Source organism: Nomascus leucogenys, chromosome 21 (genome assembly GCF_006542625.1).
Source record: "Nomascus leucogenys isolate Asia chromosome 21, Asia_NLE_v1, whole genome shotgun sequence".
NCBI lineage: Eukaryota > Metazoa > Chordata > Mammalia > Primates > Hylobatidae > Nomascus > Nomascus leucogenys.
Window position 1 is genome coordinate 50,425,129 of NC_044401.1, and position 21,493 is coordinate 50,446,621.

A 21,493-nucleotide genomic window follows, 5' to 3' on the forward strand; every position below is an offset into this window, starting at 1 on the left:
TGCAGTGGGCCGAGAGCACGCCACTGCACTTCAGCCTGGGAGACAGCGAGACTCCGTCTCAAAAAATAAAAAATGCGAATCTCAACCTTTTGGCTCCTGGTTGCCGCAGGACCCATGGTTAATTGGAGGAGCTTTGGAAGTGAACAGACCTGTGTCAGCATCTTGTCCTGCTATAGAGTGCCTTTGCCTAATTACTTATTTTTTGAGACTTGGTTTCCTTACCTACTAAATGGGAATACTGATGGTACCAACCTCAGAAAGTTATTGTGAGGATTAAAGCCCTTGCATAGGGCATGGTACAGAATGAATGCCCAAAGTATGCAATTAGTGTTGTAGCTTTACTATGCGTTTCATGTCAAGTTGCCTGCACACACCAAGCTACTTAATGCCTATGTCCTTTTACATACGTTTCTGACTTAGGATGCTCTCCCCAGAATCTGCCACGAAGTTCCCCACCCCACTTACTTGGGTCTGACAAATGCTTACTCATAATGGAAGACCCACCTCCAGGATCAAATCCCTCACATGGAATTACACTTCTCAACCTATTTTATAATAACTCCTTAACCAGGCCTCGAGTTCACTAAAGGAACAACCCATGACTCAATCACCCCCATATATCTCAGCACTTAGTACAATCCCTGGTCCGTGGCAAATGGTCAATGACTGCTGAATGGACATAATCAGGTCTTCTACTGTTCCATAATATTAACAAGCAATCAAGTGTACAAGAAACGAAGAGACTTGGAATTTAAACTATACCCACAAGGTTCAATAAGAATCCGATTCTACTAGTTTTTGGTTCAAAGTAAAAGTTCAAGTCACCTTATTAAAAGCAGATAGGCCACCCTACTCATGCAAAAAAAAAAAAAAAAGTTACAAATGAATGTTCTTGTCATTTTTTTCTCCCATGACAGCACCCTAGGACATATCACATGCTGACCTCCAAGGGACTGTTTTGAAAAAAAATGAGCACACTGATTTTTCTTTCCTTTCAAAAGTGAGGGTGCCAGCTACTGTGCTAGCCCCTGTCACTCACCTCAGCCACCTGCTGGGTCCCCACTCTGTGCTGAACCAGCCCCTCCATATTTGTAGCCATGGTGAAGCAAGATCATTAGAGAACCTGTTTGGAAAGATGTAGCAACTTCTATCAGGTGGGGAGAAACCAGGCTACTTGAAAAATATTAGTAATCAAAATTCATCTTTGGTACTGTCTTGTGTGGATTTTGCCCTCTATGGCAGACAGATCTAGCAAGCTAGACATATCTGTATATGCTGCACCAGCTCCTTCAGTTACAGGTACCAAAATTAATTTGCAGCAACACTTCAATTTAGAAACTTCCACTGACAAATATAGACAAAGATGAAATTGGAAATTTAATTATCAGGTCTCCAGGGTTGTAATAGCTTGGTTTACCTCTCAGGGAGGTGGGAATCACACCGTTTTGGATAGCTCCGTCACAGTATGCTGAATAAGAAGGTGGGTATCTGAGAATGGTGCGAGATCAACTCTGGATAGAGACCTAGATGGCTATCATCAACCATACTTCTTTTGCTAGTGGCAAAGTGAGAAGCAAAACCCTGCTTGATGCTAACATACCTCACTCATAGGTTGAAAGGCAAATACTATCACTAACAAAGCAAGAAGCGAAGAGACAGTATTACTAAAGTGTGCTAACAAGAATATGGTACCCATACATATATTAATTTATATTAAGTCCTCATTAAATTACAAAACCAGATAATTCAGCTTTCTACTAGTAGCAAAAATAGATTTGATGTCATTATTTGTAAAAATTGAGAAAGATCACCTAAAGATCAAAGAGTGTGCTAGTCTCCTGGGTCAAGACATTTGAGTACCAGCATTGCTGAAGGAGCAGACTTCCAGTCTCTTCTGGTCATGAGAAAGCTCTCCTGAATATTTCCTAAGCCCTTTCAAAGGCTCTACCACAAAGAATTCAGTATAATCTAGACCCAATTTCTGGACAATTCACTATTGACTGTATAGGTCCCATGGTCCACAGGAGAATAAAGCTCAAATCTATTTCCAAGATTTACATATAAAAACTATACAGTATTATTGAGTGTGCAATATAGAAGATTACAGTTCATTTGCCTGCCCTCCCTCAATCACAAAGTGGATTATCTTGCAATACAATTTTACAAAATATTTTTCTGTAGTTCCTATCTAAGGTATTATAATCACTGATCTCTATGAAGCTTTTTAACTCTGGTAACTTTCTACATCATTCTATTTATTATTAGATAGCCACCTCTATTATGATAATTCTAATTCACATATTTTATTGCCAGAATGCTAAGAGAAAGAAACAGGAGGATGAAACTGTGACTGACAAATATGAAAGACCTGGCTCCTGTCTTCAAGGAGTCAAAATTCTGTGACAGCAGATACTGCACCAACTTCTACAATGACATGAGACCACCAGTATCAGTTACTCATCTTCACAAAATATGATTAGGTCTGAAACTGAGGAGATAAGTTTATTCTTTTTACAGATGGTAAAAACTTAACTTTTACTTGTTTCTAGAAGAAAAAAAACACAAAGAAAAGTCAACTGACTTGTTAAAAATACAAGTATTGCATGTAAAAGTCTAGAGTCTGATTCTTCCTCAAAACAGAAAATAAGAATTTTTAAAGAAATGGATAGCCAATAGGTACTATACATTAAAAAATAAATCTAAACATGTGGCTGCAACTAATAATTTTTATCACTTTTAGATGTCAACAGAATTTCTCCTCTGTTATTAACTATAGTTCAATGTAAGAAATATGTGAATTTGAATTATTACAGAAATATTGTTAGGAAAATATTATTGAATAGTATAGAAACAAAACAGTACTAGAAAGGTGTATCTTTCTATTGGGTTCCCTAAAAGAGGTGGCTTGATACATCAAATTATGAGTCAAAGTGGATTTTATAGATGACAATCTGATTTAACGGAGGCCTAGTACAGAAACCTTTCTGTAATAATTTACTTTAACACTAAATTTGCAGGATCAATCAACTTCAGGTAGGGCTGGGGATCCCAAGATAAATCTAACAACAGGTGACTACAGATATTAAGTCACAGAGAAGAAGCAGTAAATCTGTTTAAGTTTAGAAAAGCTAAGTATTCTGGACATTAATCTTTTGTTGATAAGTTATAAATATCTTCACTCACTCTGTGGTTCATCTGTTTACTTTCTTTAAGGTGTCTTTTGATGAATAGAAGTCCTTAAATTTAATAAGGCTAAATTTATCCCTATTTTCTTTTACAGTTTGTACTTTTATTTATGAAAATCCTGTCCTATCCCAGGAATGTAACTGTATATATTTTCTTAGAAATGTTCCAGTTTTGCCCCTCATATTTAAGTCCTCAATCCATCTGCAAATTGATTCTTGAATTTGATGAGAAGGATCCGACTAATTTTTTTCCCATGTAGATAATCCATTTACCATTTTCTATTCCAGAAATAGTTCTGGAAAATGGATTATCTATATGGGGAAAATCTATCCTTTTCCCCACTGATCTGAAATGCCATCTCTGCCATTATCTGTTTCTCCTATATATGTGGATATAACTGTAGGTTCTCTATTCTATTCCACTAAGTTCTCTTTGTCTTTCTCTTGGTCACCACCACTATCTTTTTACTGCAGTGTTAGCGTAAGTCTTGCTTTCTGATAGGACAAGTGCCCCCCACCTTGTTCTCCCACACCAACTTCCTGGATCATCTTAAATGCCTCTCTTTATACACTTGAATTGAGCAGCAACCTTTCTTATACACTTGAATTCTTACAATTCTTGATCTCACTGTTGGTTTTCTGCCTTCAAAGCAGCGTCAGGCATCATCAACAGCAGCTTTGGAAGCTGCTTAAAAATGAACAAGGAGGAATGTGCACCTTCTGGAAAAACAAGCAGAGACAAAAAAATGAGACTAAGAGTGAGAGAGAAATTGAAAGAGAAACTATGTTAAAGCAAGTGCTTTCAATAAAGACTTAAATCCAGTAAGAGGAGGTAAGTGAGAAGTAGTTTCAAAAAGTATTTTCTATTACTTTTGAAAATAAGTCACAAACCATAGCCTATTCTCATACAAAAAAGGAAGACAGAGGCTTTTTCTTCCAGGATATCACAATGTAAGAAGTAAAACAAAATCTTCAAGTGATGTCAGGCAGTGGGGCAGGGTGGACATTTAACTAAAATGCACCCAGACAAAAAAGGTAACATCAGGGGATAAGACTCTCACCTGAGAGCTTCTCTCACTGCTACCGCAGCCATAGGCGGTCCTAGAGACAGAAAGATCACACAGTGAGAAGGAAGGTCATACATCTTTGAAAAAGTACCACCAGGCAATGGTTATCAATTAGGAGATGTCCCACTAGAATAAGAGGCTCCAAGGAACAGTGGGTTGTGTCTAGATGTAGTTTGAAAAACTATCTTCACTAGCACAATTTTATATATGTATATTTTTTGAGACGGAGTCTTGCTCTGTTGCCAGGCTGGAGTGCAGTGGCGCGATCTCAGCTCACTGCAACCTCCAACTCCCTGGTTCAAGCAATTCTTCTGCCTCAGCCTCCCTAGTAGCTGGGATTACAGGCATGCGCCACCACGCCCAACTAATTTTTGTATTTTTAGTAAAGACGGGGTTTCACCATGTTGGCCAGGATGGTCTGGATCTCCTGACCTCGTGATCTGCCTGCCTCAGCCTCCCAAAGTGCTGGGATTACAGGCATTAGCCACCGTGCCCAGCCAATCTGGAAAAAAAAAAAAAATCCTATTGTTTTGATACTACAAAGTATAGAAATAAAGCTTTTAAAAACAACCTTCTTGGCTGGTGGAGCCAAGCATAACACTAATAGCAGTAACTAACACTAAGTGGTTACTATACACAAGGCATTATATTAACAAGCACTGTGGACAGAACACTAAACTCGCTCTTGGTAAAGAAACCTGAGTCTTAAAGGCTAGTACTTGACCCATTCAGCTTATTAACCTTCAAAGATTGCCTCCCACCCCCACAATAATGTTTAGGGGAAAGAACCTGATTAGCTGCCAAAAGAAGTATAATACTGAGTACCTTAAGTTAAAAAAAAAGTGCTACAGAAGATCTTCCTCTGGTGATTTTACTAATCAAGTCCAACCACCTCCATCAGTTCTTATTAAGTAACTGCTATGAACTAGGCAATGAACTGACTGCTGAGAATTAACAACGAGGAGGAGAAAGAGGAGAATAAACAGTCATTGTCCTTGATGAACTTATGAAGGAAACTGAAGTATCTACGCAAAGCAAATGCTATGAGTGTCCCAAGGAAGACACATTTCTCTTCGCCTGTGAGAACCAAAGAAAACGTTACAGGAGAGGAATTATTTAAACTAGGTCTTGAAGGAAGAGTGGAAATTTAGCAAGGAAAGACAGATGGATGACAAGAGAGTTCTAAGCAGAGAGGACAGCTCATACAAAACTGGCAGGTATGAGGAAGAATGGCATATTTGAGGAATGGCAGGCAATGTGGTGTGGAATTATTACAGAGACCAGGGAAGGAGAGAGGCTGACACTGTAGATAATAGAGAATTATGAGGAGTTTGGCAGAAAAATGACGCACTCATATCTGGATCTTAAAAAAAAAATTTAGACTGCAGTGTGGAAATGATAGAAAAGACAGAGACTGTAGATGGGAGGCCAGTTAGGAAGTGGTAGCAATAGTAAAGTCTAAAGATGAGGGCGGATTCTTAAAGTAGTGTGTTTTTCCTGGATAGCACACAAATGACAACAGGGCACAGTATATAAAAACTATTTCATATCCAGCCTGGGCAACATCGTGAGACCTTATCTCTAAAAAAATAAAAAAATTGTAATACAGACCATAGAATGATAGTAGTAAATCATACTTGGTTGGCCTTATGTGACAGGTTTTATAAGAAATTCTTTCAAATCCAAGTCGATCGATATCACCCCATCAACAACAAAGAGGCAGAGAACACAACAATGACTTTGAATTAGCTCTTCCAGGCTCACAAAGTGATAGCTAACTAAACCTTGCAACCAGAGTTTCTGTAGTGAAGTAGGGCACAGACTTCACTGCAGTGAAAAGCTGGGCTCTGGAAACACCTGAATCTCCAGTTTCAGGTAACAATGAACAAGTCCTGGGACAAGGAGACGCTGCCTTCATTAACAGGAATGAGTGAAGCTGCCTTTCCCTCCACAATCAACTGATTCAAATCATCCATATTTATGTGTTACATGGCTTATAAATAAAACATGCAAAGTATCTACTTGTCTTGGTATTTCCTTAGCTAAACAACTATATTGGGTTCTGGGGCTCAGGCACTAAGCTGATCTCTCAGATACTGACCATATGAGGTTATAGTGAAGATTAGATCTTAAATGTGTATGCGTTGTGCTTGGGACATATAAATGCAACACATGGTAGCTATTATTGGTAAAAGGTGATGGTGCCACTTTTGCTTTCTCAAAGAAATCTGAAAGTAACTCAAACTGTAAAATGTGTATTATGATTAGGAATAGGTCTCTCATTTTGACATAAGGCTCACATGAAATTTAACTTATATACACATGGAAGTAGTGTAACACACACACAGCCAGGGGCGGTGGCTCATGCCTGTAATCCCAGCACTCTGGGAGGCCAAGGCAGGTGGATCACCCGAGGTCAGGAGTTCGAGACCAGCCTGACCAACATGGAGAAACCCCATCTCTACTAAAAATACAAAATTAGCCAGGCATGGTGACATATGCCTGTAATCCCAGCTGTCTGAGGCTGAGGCAGGAGAATGGCTTGAACCCGGGAGGCACAGGTTGCAGTGAGCTGAGATTGAGCCACTGCACTCCAGCCTGGGCAACAAAAGTAAAACTCTGTCTCAAAAAATAAATAAATAATAAAAAAATAAAACATACACACAAAGCATTTGTAATTCGCCCTGTTAAACTGTACAACTGGGCAAAACAATGGGGCTAAATTAGGAAAAAAATCTTACAAATATTTAAAAATAAACCAACACCTAATAACTACTTGCAAAATACTACTGGGCATAGAACTCTTGATAGGTACAAGGTATTCAGTATAAGTCTTATTATTCTGATTGTTAGAAGTCTGTTCATATTCATGGGAAAATAAAAATGGAAGGATTTAGCCTGAGAGAGGATATAAAATAAGAAATGCATAGCTTGAAACTTGCAATCGTAGATCAAGACTTGAAAGTAGAAAATGGAATTCAAGTGGCAGGTTTAGTGTAATACAAATGTTCATCAACAGAAAAGATACTCACTGGGATGCCTCTAAGGTTAAGTTTAGGTATACTTCCTGTGAATGGAAAGCCAATTATTTATTTAGACTCAAAGTTTACTTAGCTTTAGGGTCAGGTAATTTCTTTTCCATTGTGATCCTTCATAGGAAAGTTGTTTCTTCCATATTCAAAGCAATTGTAAAAAAGGGCAGCAATGATATGTATATGCTAGAAGTAGCAAGGTTGGGTGAGTGACTAGTAGGGAAGAGAAGTGGCTTTCACCTAAATGAAGTTCTTATATATTTATAGTATCAGGGTAGTTCTACAATTTTCTGTGTGGATACCTCCCCTAAAAAAGTCACTACATACTGTGGATGATTTTTTCTCATCCTACCAAGAGCCCAAGTGTAAGGGTGATGTGGACTTTCTTCATATCTATCAATAAGAGCCAGGGTAGATGGATGGAAGGAAAGCAGGATAAATTCTCTGGACATCCACAATGTGCTCTAAATCAAACTAGGCATGATTTAATCCTTAGCATACCTTCTGAGTATGTAATATTAGCTCACCAATGAAGATGGAAGTTTTTTCTGAGACTCAGCACTTATAACTCATTTCAAATCATCCAGCTAGTAAGCGATGGAGCTAGGATTCCAACTGAGGCCTCTTTGACTCTAAAATCGCAACATTCCCTCTAGATCACAGTGCCCTTCAAAATAATTTCCCAGAAAAAAGGAAGTCAAGGAGGGAATGAAAAAAAAAAGTGACAGGAAAGAATTATCTAAGGGAACAAATTGCTTACCTCAATAAGCTGGATCATTTAATAACTGATACACACAACCACTAAGTCCTAATATGTGACTTATGTTTCAGTATTGCTAACAGAAATTTCTGAGGCTGCTCCACCTAGGTAGTACCATGGCAGTTCTTTTAGAACTTTGAACGCATTCTTCCCTTAAAACTTAACCTACACAATAATCACATTAATTAAAATAGTGAGAACAATTTTACTAAGTAAAACTTGTTACTTAACTACGACACGCAAATACAAAAGGGCACAAATCAGCCAGGCTCGGTGGCCCCTGCCTGTAATCCTAGCACTTTAGGAGGCCGGGGTGGGTGGATTGCCTGAGCTCAGGAGTTTAAGACCAGCCTGGGCAACATGGTGAAAACCTGTCTCTACTAAAATACAAAAAATTAGCTGGGCATGGTGGCACACGCCTGTAGTCTCAGCTACTCAGGAGGCTGTGACATGAGAATCCCTTGAACCTGGGAGGCAGAGATTGCAGTGAACCAAGATCGTACCACTGCACTCCGGCCTGGGCAGCAGAGGGAGACTCCATCTCAAAAAACAAAAAAGGCACAAATCATAAATGAACAGTTTGATGAATTTTCACTAACTGAATACACAGAACACACATGTAAATGCCACTCAGATCAGAAAACAAGACATTATCAATACCCCCAAAAGTCCCTCTCACACCCCTTCCCATAGTCATTAACTTCTCTTTCCTCTCCTGACTTTTATACCATTGGCATTACTTTATAATATTATTGCACTGTTTATAATGCACTTTTTGGTGTGTCTGGCTTCTTTTGCCAAACATTATTTTGTAATAACCATGAGAATCCATTTTCACTGTTTTACAGTATTCTAATGTACGACTATGCCCAATTTATTTCTCCATTCTATAGCTGATGAACACTTAGATTGTTTCTAGTTTGGAGTCCTTATGATTAGTGCTCCTATGAACATTTTCACACATGCCTTTTGATGTACTGCTATCTTTTCTTCGTTTGAAAATTTTACTATTTTTAAAAATTAACTTTTATCTATTTTTAATTTTTATTCTCGAGAAAGTACATCATTTCTTTAGAAAAAGCATGTATTATAAATTTATTTTATTTTTAAAAATCTGTATTATATTAAATAAGTCAACAACACAGTCTAATTATTAGCCTTTCCAGTTAAGAGCTGACATATGCTTCGTGACATCTGCTTTTAGTCTTGGTAAAGCAATCAATTAAAAGATGATTTTTTCAATTCCAGGGTTAGTCATCTTATCAACCTAATAAAAAGATACATTACAGACACCATAGTGGTGGGACAGGGGACAAGAACGAGTGTGGTACAAATGACATATCCAAAATGTTCTAGAAATAATACCTAATCAGATTCACTATACAACAAATACCACCGGGGGAAATGCAGCATGAAGCCCGCTAGTATTGTGTAACTTCTCAAGAGCCATCCAGCCTCAGTTGTTTTTTTTTTTTTTTTTTGAGATGAAGTCTCGCACTGTCGCCCAGGCTGGAGTGCAGTGGCATGATCTTGGCTCACTGCAACCTCTGCCTCCCGGGTTCAAGCAATTCTCCTGCCTCAGCCTCCCGAGTAGCTGGGATACAGGCACCCGCCACCACGCCCAGCTAATTTTTTGTATTGTTAGTAGAGACGGGGTTTCACTATGTTGGCCAGGCTGGTCTTGAACTCCTGACCTCATGATCCGCCTGCCTTGGCCTCCCAAAGTGCTGGGATTACAGGGGTGAGCCACCACGCCTAGCCGTATGTGAATTTTTCTTTTTAAGGAACATGGGTGGGCAGTCAGGTAGGAAACTTTTTCCCCTGCATAGCTTTTATCAATATATGAACAACAAAGGTAAATAAAGCGGCTCCCTGTAAAACCAGGAAGCCTTCAAGCTTGAGTCTAGCCCTACCAGCCTCTCATTTCTCCTCTTCACTTTTCAGCAGCAGTCACCCCATTTTCCAGGCCCCAAGACCTTTTCTCACACCTCTCACTAACCCAAACAGGGGGAAATATTCTTTTACACTTGGGCACTTGGAATGAAATTCCTCTTCATCTACATGTTAACATTTCAGGGATTAGAATCTTTGGAGGTACTGTTAATAATTATGGAATAGAAAGTTTCACCTCCTATTAAAGGACTTCAGGCCTCTTATTACAGTGAAGGAGGTACTTTTTATTGCCCCTAAAAAATCACACTTGCCTCTGAGGCTGACTGTTATCATTACAGGCCAACTGAAGTCCAAGGGTAACTCAGAAAAAACAGTTAAGTGTCTGAGCTAGCCTATTCCCTTTCTGTCCTTAACAATTCACCTCCCATCCTTCTATTCTAAGACTTCCAGATACCAGGGGTCTGCATCTGCATTTACTGTCCCTTTAACAAATGCCTACGCCAATGCCCTGATCTGGCTTTCATCCCTCTAGTCATTCCTGCTCCTCATCATTGTTGAGCTGTGCTAGTTGAGCTGTTGTTCCCGGGCAGTTCTTCCTTTTGGTATAGAGCTCCTGCTGCTTTACTCTCTAGCACTCAGGACCTGAAGCGAGCAAGCGGAGTAGGCCTGCTACCTCGGCTAGCAGTAGTGGGATATGGGGAAACAACGGCAGGATGGGAGAGAATGACAGGGAATCTCAGCCTCTGGCATGTTAGGTTGAAGGCAAGCAAACCTCCAACAAATAAGGAAGAACATATCTTTTACAATGTGTAACAGGAGCACAAATGTATCCATTAGGTTAAAGACGATGATCACACAGGGAAGAAAAAAGGCATCACTTAAGGCCCTCATAATTAGCAATAAAGTAAAAAGAGATAAACAAAAATCTACCAGGGGATTCTTACATCAAGTATGAGGCTGGACTTGAGGTCTAAGACCACTTCCAATTCTGAGATTCTAGGATTCCTTCACAGACTCCCTCCATGTGGTATTTATTAAGATGATATTTGTATAGGAGATGGTTTGGGACTAAAGGAGCATATGGCTTACAGGTAAGAGAACTCAACAATAAAAATCCCATCGGAGGGCCCTCGATATGCGGAGACAGGCAGCTAGACACAGGAGACCAGTGGCTCAGTGCCACGGCTGAAGACAGGGCTGCTCCACAAAGACTCACCTCTCTTGTTCTCAAAGTCATTCAAACAAGTATCCGCTATCCTTGGCCCCAATCTCAATGCTGGCTCCCACCTCCCTGTTTGACAAATGGGGAATTATAAGCCTCAAGAGAGGCTACCAACTCCAGGTTCTGAAGCCAGGCCTTTCTGCCTTCATAGCCCAAGCTCTGTCACTGCACTGCCCTGCCATGTCACTCCTTGGAGACAGATGCTAAAAACTTCCCAGCTGCTGGGCACGGTGGTTCACACCTGTAATCCCAGCACTTTGGGAGGCCGAGGCAGGCGGATCACAAGGTCAGGAGATTGAGACCATCCTGGCTAACACGGTGAAACACCGTCTCCACTAAAAATACAAAAAATTAGCCGGGCGTGGTGGCAGGCGCCTGTAGTCCCAGCTACTGGGGAGGCTGAGGCAGGAGAATGGCATGAACTCGGGAGGCAGAGCTTGTAGTGAGCCGAGATCGCGCCACTGCACTCCAGCCTGGGTGACAGAGCAAGACTCCCAAAAACAAAAAAAAACACACAAAAAAAACTTCCAGCCATCCTCATAAAGTGAGGAGATTGTTACACACAGGGATTTTCTATAAAAGAATGATCATGAAAACAAAACTTCAAAGTCACTGTGAATACAACTACTGAAAGTAATAAATAACTTAATGCTGTAAGACAATATATAGCTGTTTTACTAAACTAGCAAGCAGTTCTTTGGTTACCCTGAGTAATTAGCTTAAGGAACTGAACAAGTGATACCAAAAATCTTTGAGCAAGACAGAAAAAAAAAATCCAAAAATAAACAGTTAAACTATTATTATTTTTAAAATACCATAACAATATCTTATTTTAAAAGTTTTACAATATAAAATAAGTTAATACAAATGTTTTATTTACTACACTTTCGAGTAGAAACTTGACGTATACTTAACAAAATTTGCTTTTAACCTTGGTAAAGCAATTAAAAGGTGATTTTCAATAATTTCATTAAATGAATCAATTTATCTTTAGAAAGATAAATATCCCAAATTAATGGCTACAGAGACTTTCAGCTCCCAATTCCCTGCGAACCCACTGGAAGCTTGTTCCTTCTCTCCAATCCCCTGTGATGGTGAGACAAAAATCAGAATATTTGATTTCATGAAAATCATGGTAGCTTGGTGCTTTGTTTCTTCAGTTAAAGTAAATAACATGATTATGTTTGGGCTATTTATTTCTTCACATATGAACTTATTAACTTTCATGTAGTTAAACTTATAATTCAATCATAAAAAAATTAGTGGGAAAAACTATTGAAATGGGTCATTTTATCCATATTTGTCTCCAGGAAGTGGCATATCTGTCAGAAATCACTTCCTAAATTCAACCAAATACCATAACAGACTTATTACTGCTGGCAGTGCTATCTGAATTGCCAAAGAGGCTCACATAAAAGGTATCCATCAATGTACAGCAACTTAGTTATCAGTGACATCATAAATTATCAACAATTCATTCAACAAATAGTGCCAGGCACTCTTCTAAGTGCTGGATAAGTAATGGTAAACAAAATGTATTCCTGCTCTCACAGCTTACAGTGTGGTAAGGACAGACATTAATCAAATAATCACAGAGTGTGTCATATAAAGTGAGATAAAGATTATAAAGAAAAGAAACAGAAAGAATCTGATTTAGACTGGCAATGGGAATTAGGGACAACTTCCCTGAAGAAGTGATGCTTGGGCCAATATCTGAGGTAGGGTGGGGGTGGGGGGTAAGCTTACACTGTAAGCTACACTGGTCAAGGAAGTTGAAGGTAGGCCAGTGTGTCTAGAGCACAGGAAGCTAGGAGTACCACAGATAAGAAAATAATGAAAAGCCTTGGAAAGGTTTTTAAACATGGAGCAGGTAGCCTCTGCCATTACGTGGGTTCTAGTGGAGCCTGAACAAAATACTGCCTGTAAGAGAGTTTTGTAAATCATAAAGCACTCTATACTTTGGTTAGTACTATTTAGTTCCACTATTTTGTTTTCCAAACTTTTGTCCTGGATGCCATGTAACTAGCTGAAAGCACAGAGCCAAAACTAGAATCTCGGTGTTCGAATCTATTTTGTTTTTGCCCCTACACCACACTGCATAAAAATTTTATTGTTTATATCACTTAATTAGTCCAATGTCTATACTAGTACTTCACAATGACAACAATAACTCTATTTACACAATATTTACTACATGTCAGGCACTTTTCTAAGCTTTATTATTTACATTAACTCATTTAATCTTCAGTTCAGAAAAGAAGGTTCTATTATTGTCCAGATGAGGACAGTGAGGCTAGGAAAGGTAGCTTACACAAAATCATACTGCTAGTAAAAGTTGAGAGTAGCTAACCACAACACTAAAACATTTTATGTCTGTGTATAAATATCTCTATCTCAAGAGAGAAAAAGAGAGAACTCACACACAGAGAATTATATTCAACTCCAGCCTGGACGATAGAGTGAGACCCTGGTCTCAAAAAAAAAATAAATCAATCATATTCACATGTTTGAGGACCAGTGTCTTAGTCATTTTTGTATTCCCAGCCTAGCACATAGTGCCTGGAGTATTCGTAGCACTCAGGAAATATTTGATGAATTGAAAATGTATATAAGAGGCTGACGAAGGATTTGAATCTGGAAGTAAAGTGAGTTTCTGAGGCCCTCCTCCACAGTCATGTATTCATCAGTAATTCATATGAAGGCTGTATTTTCCTCGACTTTCTTATTATATTGAAGATTTGTTCCTCACTACCGTTGCTATATTTCACAGCCTTTGGCCTGGAGACAGAGTGGGATAATGGACAATTACTAGTTTCAACCAGCTCTCCAGCCACAAGCAGCCAGTTCTGGATCACATCAAATGCTCTTCCTCCAGGGCCGTTACATGGGCTGTCCTGTCTGGAATGCCATTCCTCCCTTGGGTTCCTCTGTTCAAACATCACTTACTCAGAGAGGCCACCCTGACCATTCCATCTAAATTAATGCCTCAGGTCTTCTTCAGCAGGTCATTTGGCTTCTTTTCTTCCACAGAACTTATGACTCTCTGGAATTATTTCTTTGTCTATTCACCCCCCAGCCTCCCACTCTAGTGAGGACAGGGGTCTTGTACAGCTAGTTCTCCAAATGTATCCCCAGTGCCTAAAAAACTAAGTCAACATGTATTCAGCGAACGAATGAAAAGAGAATCACCCCGAATTGTGCTCTCTCAAACCCCAAATATCCTTACGCTGGCCTCTCCTGGTGGCTGTAATCCCATTTTTAACAATAACACCATTTTCAAGTGACTCTGAGGCTCGCAAATTAGCATTGACTCCATTTTCCGAGTAGAGCCCCACAAACAATGCTCAGAAGGGAGGTCCGGCCCGGCAAGAATGCCCATGCCCCCCATTTACAGTTGATAAAATTGAGCCTCATTATGGGATTCGCCAAGGCCGCTGGGAAATAACGAGCAGGAGCCCTGAAAAGTGTCCCGGTTCCGAAAACCTCTTCCCACGAGAGCGCATCGTGGACTCGAAATGCTTCATCACCTTTATTACTATTGTTCCTCAATACTCATTTCGCGACGCGTTCCAGCCGGAGGGAAGCAGCCAACCTCCGGACTCAGGACCAGGCGCCGGCCTCTCCACCCTGCCGCGCCCCTCTCGCCCCGCCCCCGGCCCCGCCCCCCCGACCCGGCCCCACTCCGCGCCCCGGCCTCTACTCCCGCCCCGCCAGGGCTCCCGCGCCCCATAAGGACCACCCTCTTCCGCCTCAGCCAATCAGCAAAGCCTAGGGGGCGGTGCCACAGGCCCGGGCCCTCCTATCTGGGCGCCAATTGGTCAACCCACCCGTCGCTCACGAGGTCGCGCCTCGCACCCGCCTTCCTCCTTTTCCTTTACCCTCCCCTTCAGAAAAAACGGCGGTTGGGCTGCGACGGCCGCCAAAGGCTGACTAGAAGCGGAGGGGTGAAAAGCCCGGGAGAGAGGGAAGAAGGGACTGCAGGAGGGAGGAGGAGGAGGATAAGAAGAAAGGGAGCCCGCCCAGCCGAAGCCATCTCCATCGAGAACAAAATGGCGGCGCTGGCGGAGGGCCAACCGTGAGGCGGGGCCGCGGCCATTCCCCCTCCGCCCCCACCCTTGCGCCGGCCGGGCCGGTCAGGGGGAACCCGCTCGCTTCGCCCGGCCGCGGGCGGGGAGGGGAGGGTAGCGGCCCGGCCCACTATGCAAAGCGCCGGGCGCCGCCGCCGCCACCCCGTGGCAAAGGTAAAAGGGTCGGGTTCAGCCGCCGCTGCGGCGCCTCCATGTCCGCGCTCCAGGCCCGCCCCCTCCGCCGCCAGCCCGAGCCCGCCCGACCCTCTTTCAATTTTACCTCAGGATTTGGCGCCAAAGCGGCCTCGAAGCGGGTCCCGTGTCTGCGGCGGGCGGCCCCCGGCGCGGAGGGCAGGGCGCGGGGAGCCCGGGCTCCCGGCGTCGGCGGATGGCGGGAGCCCAGGGGCCGCGGGCTCGCGGGGCAGCGGGCGAAAGACGAGACGCCGAGGTGGGAGCGGGGTGGCGGGGACGGGCCTGGGGGCGCCGCCGGGGTCGCGGAGAAGGGGGGGTTTGTTATTGTTTTTGTCAGTGAAAGGTCAGAGTTCGTGACCCCGGTGCCGCCGCCGCCGCCGCCCGCGCGCTGGTAGGAGGAGGGCGAATGTTCTTCTTCCTCTTCCCAGCGCCAGCCTCGCCGCGGCGGCGGGGGGCGGGCGAGCACGCGATTGGCTGAGGCGCGCGCGCGCACCGGAACGCCGCGGCCGGCGCTCGGTCCATCCGGCCCGTGTGCTGTGGGGCCCCGGGCGGTGGCGGCGGCGGCGGCGGCGGCTACGTAGCTGCCGTGGGCCGCGGCCGGGCGGGCGGATATGGGGCTTAAGTGTCGCCCGCGTCGGGGCCTAGAGGCTGAAGAGCTGGTCATCCTAAAAACTCGTGGACGTCGCGCACGGTTATCCGGACGCAGGCCCGCCTTTCGGGGAACCGCGAGCTTCTCGCAGCTGGGTGGGAACCGTCCTCGCAGTGGCGGCCTTCACCCCCTGGCTTCTCGCTTAGCCAGGGCTTCTGGAAGGCTCGTAAAGTGTCTGTTGATGGAAGAAGCCGGGCCCTGACTGGCGCGACGGATTCGCCCAGCCGCTCAGCAGAGCGTCTGTAGGTCGGAAGTGGGGGTTATATTGGGTGGGTGTCGAGCTCTTCGGCCCTTCCTCGGTACTGATAGTTTTTAATTTAGGTTTTAAAGGTCTAAAGGTGCGCCGGCTCTGGCCATCTCAGGTGAAGTGTTGAAACGCCCCAGAACCTATAATTTTTGGTTTCTTAGTAAACATACGATCCAGATCTTGTGTAATTCCATGCCCCTCCTCCTCGAGATTTGAAAGTAGTACATGGTAATAGGTAGGGATGTGTAAAACAGCTTTTAGCAGCGTTGCTTAAGTTTATTTGAAGAAAATGGCCTGTCTTGATCTTAAACTCTTGGGCTGTAGGTTTTCCTTACATATTTCTCTCTTTTATGTTGTGGTTTTGACTTGCCTGGGAAGGTGCAGGCGCTTATTTATCCTAAATGCCCTGAAGTGTTTAGGCTACAGGCTGTAGATCTTGTACTAACTGATTTTTTTCTTCAGTTTTCTTGCTTATTAAGAATAAATATTGACTCCAGAATGGATGGGTTAACTTTTTTTTTTTCCACACAGTATCCATTTGGGTTTTTATCAGGATGACTCCAACTTTTAGTATTTTTTTTCCATAATCTTATAATATTTCTATTTGGTAAGAAATGTTTTAAACACCTATTTCCCCTTCCTCCTTTTTCTCACGTTGCAAAATTGGGAAAAGAGCTAGGTTCGTTTTGTCATGGTAAAGCACAGCTCTTGAAATTGGAAGGGGCCTTAAGGGAATGGGGTCAAATTTTTTTCTTGCAGAAAGATTTTCCGATTTTAGGGGTGAAGTGGGTGAGAACTAGAAAGGTCAAGTGATGTGCCTGAGATGCAAAAGTAATTGCGTTTTTGCATTGTTGAAATTTGCTGTTTGATATTGGAATACATTCTTAAATAAATGTGGATCATTTTAATACGCATTTCTCACTTTATTTTTTTTGCTAATGACTTGTTACTTGCTGTTTATTTTAGAGTATGCTTTTTGTCTAATGATGATAGATAAAAAGCAAATTGGAGCGGTTTTCTTATTCGAGTTCAAAATGGGTCATAAAGCAGTGAAGACAACTCAAAACATCAGTAACACATTTGGCCCAGGAACTGCTAACAAACATACAGTGCAGTGGTGGCTTAAGAAGTTTTGCAAAGAAGAGAGTCTTGAAGATAAGGAACGTGATACGGGCCATGGGAAGTTGACAACGACCAATTGAGAGCAATCATTGAACTGTATGAAAAATTACAGAAGAACTCAGCGTTGACTATTCTACGGTCATTAGGGTCGTTCAGCATTTGAAGCAAATTGGAAAGGTGAAAAAGCTTGGTAAGTGGGTGCCTCATGAGCTGAGCGGAAATCAAAACTATCGTTTTGAAGTGTAGTCTTCTTTTATCCTACGCAACAACAAACCATTTCTCAATCGGATTGTGACATGTAATGAAAAGTGGATTTTATACAACAACCAGCTCAGTGGTTGGACCAAGAAGCAGCTCCAAAGCAGTTCCCAAAGCCAAACTTGCACCAAAAAAAGGTCATGGTCACTGTTTGGTGGTCTGCTGCCGATCTGATCCACTACAGTTTTCTGAATCCTGGCAAAACCATTACTTCTGAGAAGTATGCTCAGCAAATTGATAAGATGCACCGAAAACTGCAATGCCTGCAGCCGGCATTGGTCAACAGAAAGGGCCCAATTCTTCTCCACGACAACGCCTGACTGCATGTCGCACAACCAATGCTTCAAAAGTTGAAGGAATTGAGCTACGAAGTTTTGCCTCATCCACCATATTCACCTGACCTTTCGCCAACTGATTACCACTTCTTCTAGCATCTTGACAACTTTTGGCAGGGAAAACACTTCAGCAGGATGCAGAAAATGCTTTCCAAGAGTTCGTCAAATCCTGAAGCACGGATTTTTATGCTGCAGGAATAAATAAACATTTCTCATTGGCAAAAATGCGTTGATTGTAACGGTTCCTGTTTTGATTAATAGAATATGTTTTAGCGTAGTTACAATGATTTAAAATTCGCAGTCTGGAAATTTAACTTTTGCACCAACCTAATATTTCGATGGTAAATCCTTGCAAGCATGGGAACAATGCATTTGGCCGAGTGCTTTGTGGTTGTGTACTCTTTTTCTTTCTTTTTTTAATAGATGGCGTTGGCCGGGCATGGTGGCTCACACCTGTAATCCCAGCACTTTGGGAGGGTGAAGTGGGTGGATCACCTGAGGTCAGGAGTTCAAGACCAGCCTGGCCAACGTGGTAAAACCCCATCTCTACTAAAAATACAAACAAATTAGCTAGGCGTAGTGGCGGGCATCTGTAATTCCAGCTAGTTCATGAGGCTGCGACAGGAGAATCATTTGAACCCGGGAGGCGGAGGTTGCATTGAGCCAAGATCATGCCATTGCATCCAGCCTGGGCGATGAGTGAAACTCTGTCTCAAAAAAAATAGTTGGGGTCTCACTGTGTTGACCAGGCTGGTCTCGAACTCCTGGCCTCAAGTGATCTTCCCATCTTGGCCTCTCAAAGTGTTAGGATTACAGGCATGAGCCACCGCACCCTGCCTGGTTGTGTACTCTTTCAAATATTAAGTTTTTAATGTTAAATGCTGCTTCTAGATACACTGTAAAAATTCACCTATAAATGAGTTTTTTTATTAAAAACATTGCAATTGTACTAGACTTTAAATACTAAGCAATAATTCAGGCTTCGATGTTGGTTTATAGTTTTCTCATTTCTTTCATTTAATAGCTCTTTAAAATGAAGCAGTTACTTCTATTTTCTTGAGGTGCAGGAACTGCGGCCCAGATAGGTGTCCTGCACAATGTTACAGGTCCAATAAGTGAGACTGGGGCTCTGATCTAATCCCTTTGACATTAAAGTTTGTGCAGTAAACCAGCTATGTCAGTTTGCCACATTTGTAATAGTGTTCAATAAATTTTCACTTAAAGGTTTAATATTAAAAGTAGTAGCAAGAATTCATAACCTTAATTGGCTTTAACAGCTTTTCTTTCCCTGAAAACAGATGTATATGTACACATGCACACAGATTGCTTACAATATCAGCACATAAAAGGCCTTTGCACATTGAAGTCAGCACTGCTATGGTGCCTTTTTTTTTGGCTTGGTGTTTTGACTGCAAGTCTTTTTGGATAGAACTTTAGAGTTAGAAAGTAGCTAACACTTGGATGGGTTTTATAGGCACAAAAAACAAGTCTTTTACTAGCTGTACTTTATTTTTTGAGTTCTTATTAATGAGCATCCACCTTTGCATTGACAGTGATTTCAAGATTGCTTTATCAGCCTTTAAAGGATTCTTGACTAGGCGTGCACATCAGAACTGCCAGGTCCCCAGTGGTTCTGAAGCAGTAAGCTTTGGGTGGGCTGTGGCATCAGCACTTTCACTGGGCTTCACAGATAATTCTGATGCATACTCCAGGCCTGAACCACTGATCAATTTGAAACATGCATAACAAAGCAAAAAAAGTTTTGTTTCACCTTTTGAAATACAGTTAACTGTTTTACCATGCCAGAGATCATTCAGAGAGACAGGTCCTTGCTCCGGAGTGATGATATATATCTGGCAGTACCCAGCCCTTGTGTGTGTGTATTAGCTCAGCACCTGCCCACACTGCGAGCCCCGGTAAGATGTACCTTGTCCTTCCCTGTTTCAGCCCTTAACACAATACCTGGTACAGAGTATGTAATGGGCATCTGTTGAATGAATGCTTTTCCCAGTAGCAGTGTATTCATACAATATTAATATAATTGTCCCCTGGTTTACAGATAAAAATGAAAGCACTAAGTGCCCAGTGAGTGAGACCCAGGTGTTCCTCCACCCCTAGTGGTCCCCCGGGCAGGTCTTTTTTTTGTAACACTCACCAGTCTGTTCTGTAGTCAATCATTGATTGACTTGTCTGTAAACTTGAGAGCAGGAACTGTTTCATAGTTTAATTAGCACAGAGTAAACATGTTTGCCATGCAGGGTTATTTTGCATCTGCATTTAAGTGATAAATGTTGAGTCAATGAAAAGTTTTGATTAAGCAATAGTTGTAGATATGCTAGGTTTTTCAAATTAATATCAAGTGGAGATTGTTTTTACTTTTAAGGGTATTGCTTTTGTGATAGCATAAATAATGGTTTTCCTTTTTTGTAATGTAAATTAATTGCTGGCAACTTTTGTATTCCCATAGACTGGGGAAGCTTAATTGCCTTTATAAGTACTTATGTACAACTTTGTATCAAATTTTCTTTAGTGGTTTATGCTTTAGTACTATATATGTACTAATAATTTTATCTGACTTCTGTTTATATCGTTTGTACAATTACATGGTTGTAAAATAAACTTTTAAACCTCACGTAATTGCTATTAGCCACCCATCCCCTACCCCCTTTTTTTAACCATGGAATGAGTCCGGTACAGTGGCTCACGCCTGTAATTCCAATGCTTTGGAAGACTGAGGCAGGTGGATTGCCTGAGTTTGAGACCAGCATGGGCAACATGGTGAAACACTGTCTCCACTAAAATACAAAAAATAGCTGGAGGTGGCCTGCCCTTGTAGTCTCAGCTACTTAGGAGGCTAAGAGGAATGCTTGAGCCTGGGGAGGTAGGGAAGTCAAGGCTGCAGTAAGCCATGGTTGTGCCACTGCACTCCAGCCTGGGTGACAGAGCAAGACCCTTTCTCAGAAAAAAAAAGTGTGGAATCTGGACAGATAGATATAATGTCTGAACAGCAGATTGCACGTTCCTTATGCTTAACACCTTATCCTGTTTAATCTTACAATAACCTTGTGAAGTAGATGGTATTATCCTGTTTTTACAGCTAAATAGGCCAAGACCTAAACAAAGAGAGGATGATTCCTCCAAAGTTGCCTGGCTAGCAACGGGTGGAACATTTATTAGTAACTCTTTCTGCTTGTTTCTTCTTTTCTGTCCTTGAGGGCCGTGAGAGGAAGAAAACTCTTCTACCCATCTCCATGCTCTGTCAAAGTCAAGCTCTAGCACAGCCTGCCAGGCTATTTGGGGAGGCCTCAACTTCTATATAAATGGCCCTTGTTCTTCCCAAGAGGAGAATAGAGAAAGGCTGTTTTCCCTGTGGTGGATTAATGGTATGAGAATGCAGGGACACCAAGAATGCATTTCCTAGCCTCTTCCTGAACTGCTTTTCTGAGACTCACACTCCTTTAGTC

At 42.1% G+C, this 21,493-nt stretch overlaps 1 protein-coding gene and 1 long non-coding RNA gene across 5 annotated transcripts in view; one reads left to right on the forward strand and one right to left on the reverse strand.

Annotated features, from left to right (window-relative positions):
* NR2C2 (nuclear receptor subfamily 2 group C member 2) overlaps nucleotides 1-16,089 on the reverse strand; it is a 102,612-nt gene extending 86,523 nt beyond the window's left edge. For 2 of the 4 annotated variants that reach the window (XM_030801880.1, XM_012502171.2), the window contains exon 1: nucleotides 15,507-16,089. In XM_030801880.1, the coding sequence (XP_030657740.1) occupies nucleotides 15,507-16,082 (576 nt within the window). In that variant the 5' untranslated portion in view covers nucleotides 16,083-16,089. Of the gene's footprint in view, nucleotides 1-1,039; nucleotides 1,124-3,799; nucleotides 4,269-13,579; nucleotides 14,092-15,506 lie in introns of those variants that run through there. The other 2 variants (XM_030801881.1, XM_030801882.1) reach the window with 2 other exon arrangements.
* LOC101178357 lies at nucleotides 15,908-20,661 on the forward strand. Its single transcript, XR_001114677.2, has 2 exons — nucleotides 15,908-16,336; nucleotides 17,281-20,661. It is a non-coding gene; the product is annotated as an uncharacterized LOC101178357 (long non-coding RNA).
* The last annotated feature ends 832 nt before the right edge of the window (nucleotides 20,662-21,493 follow it).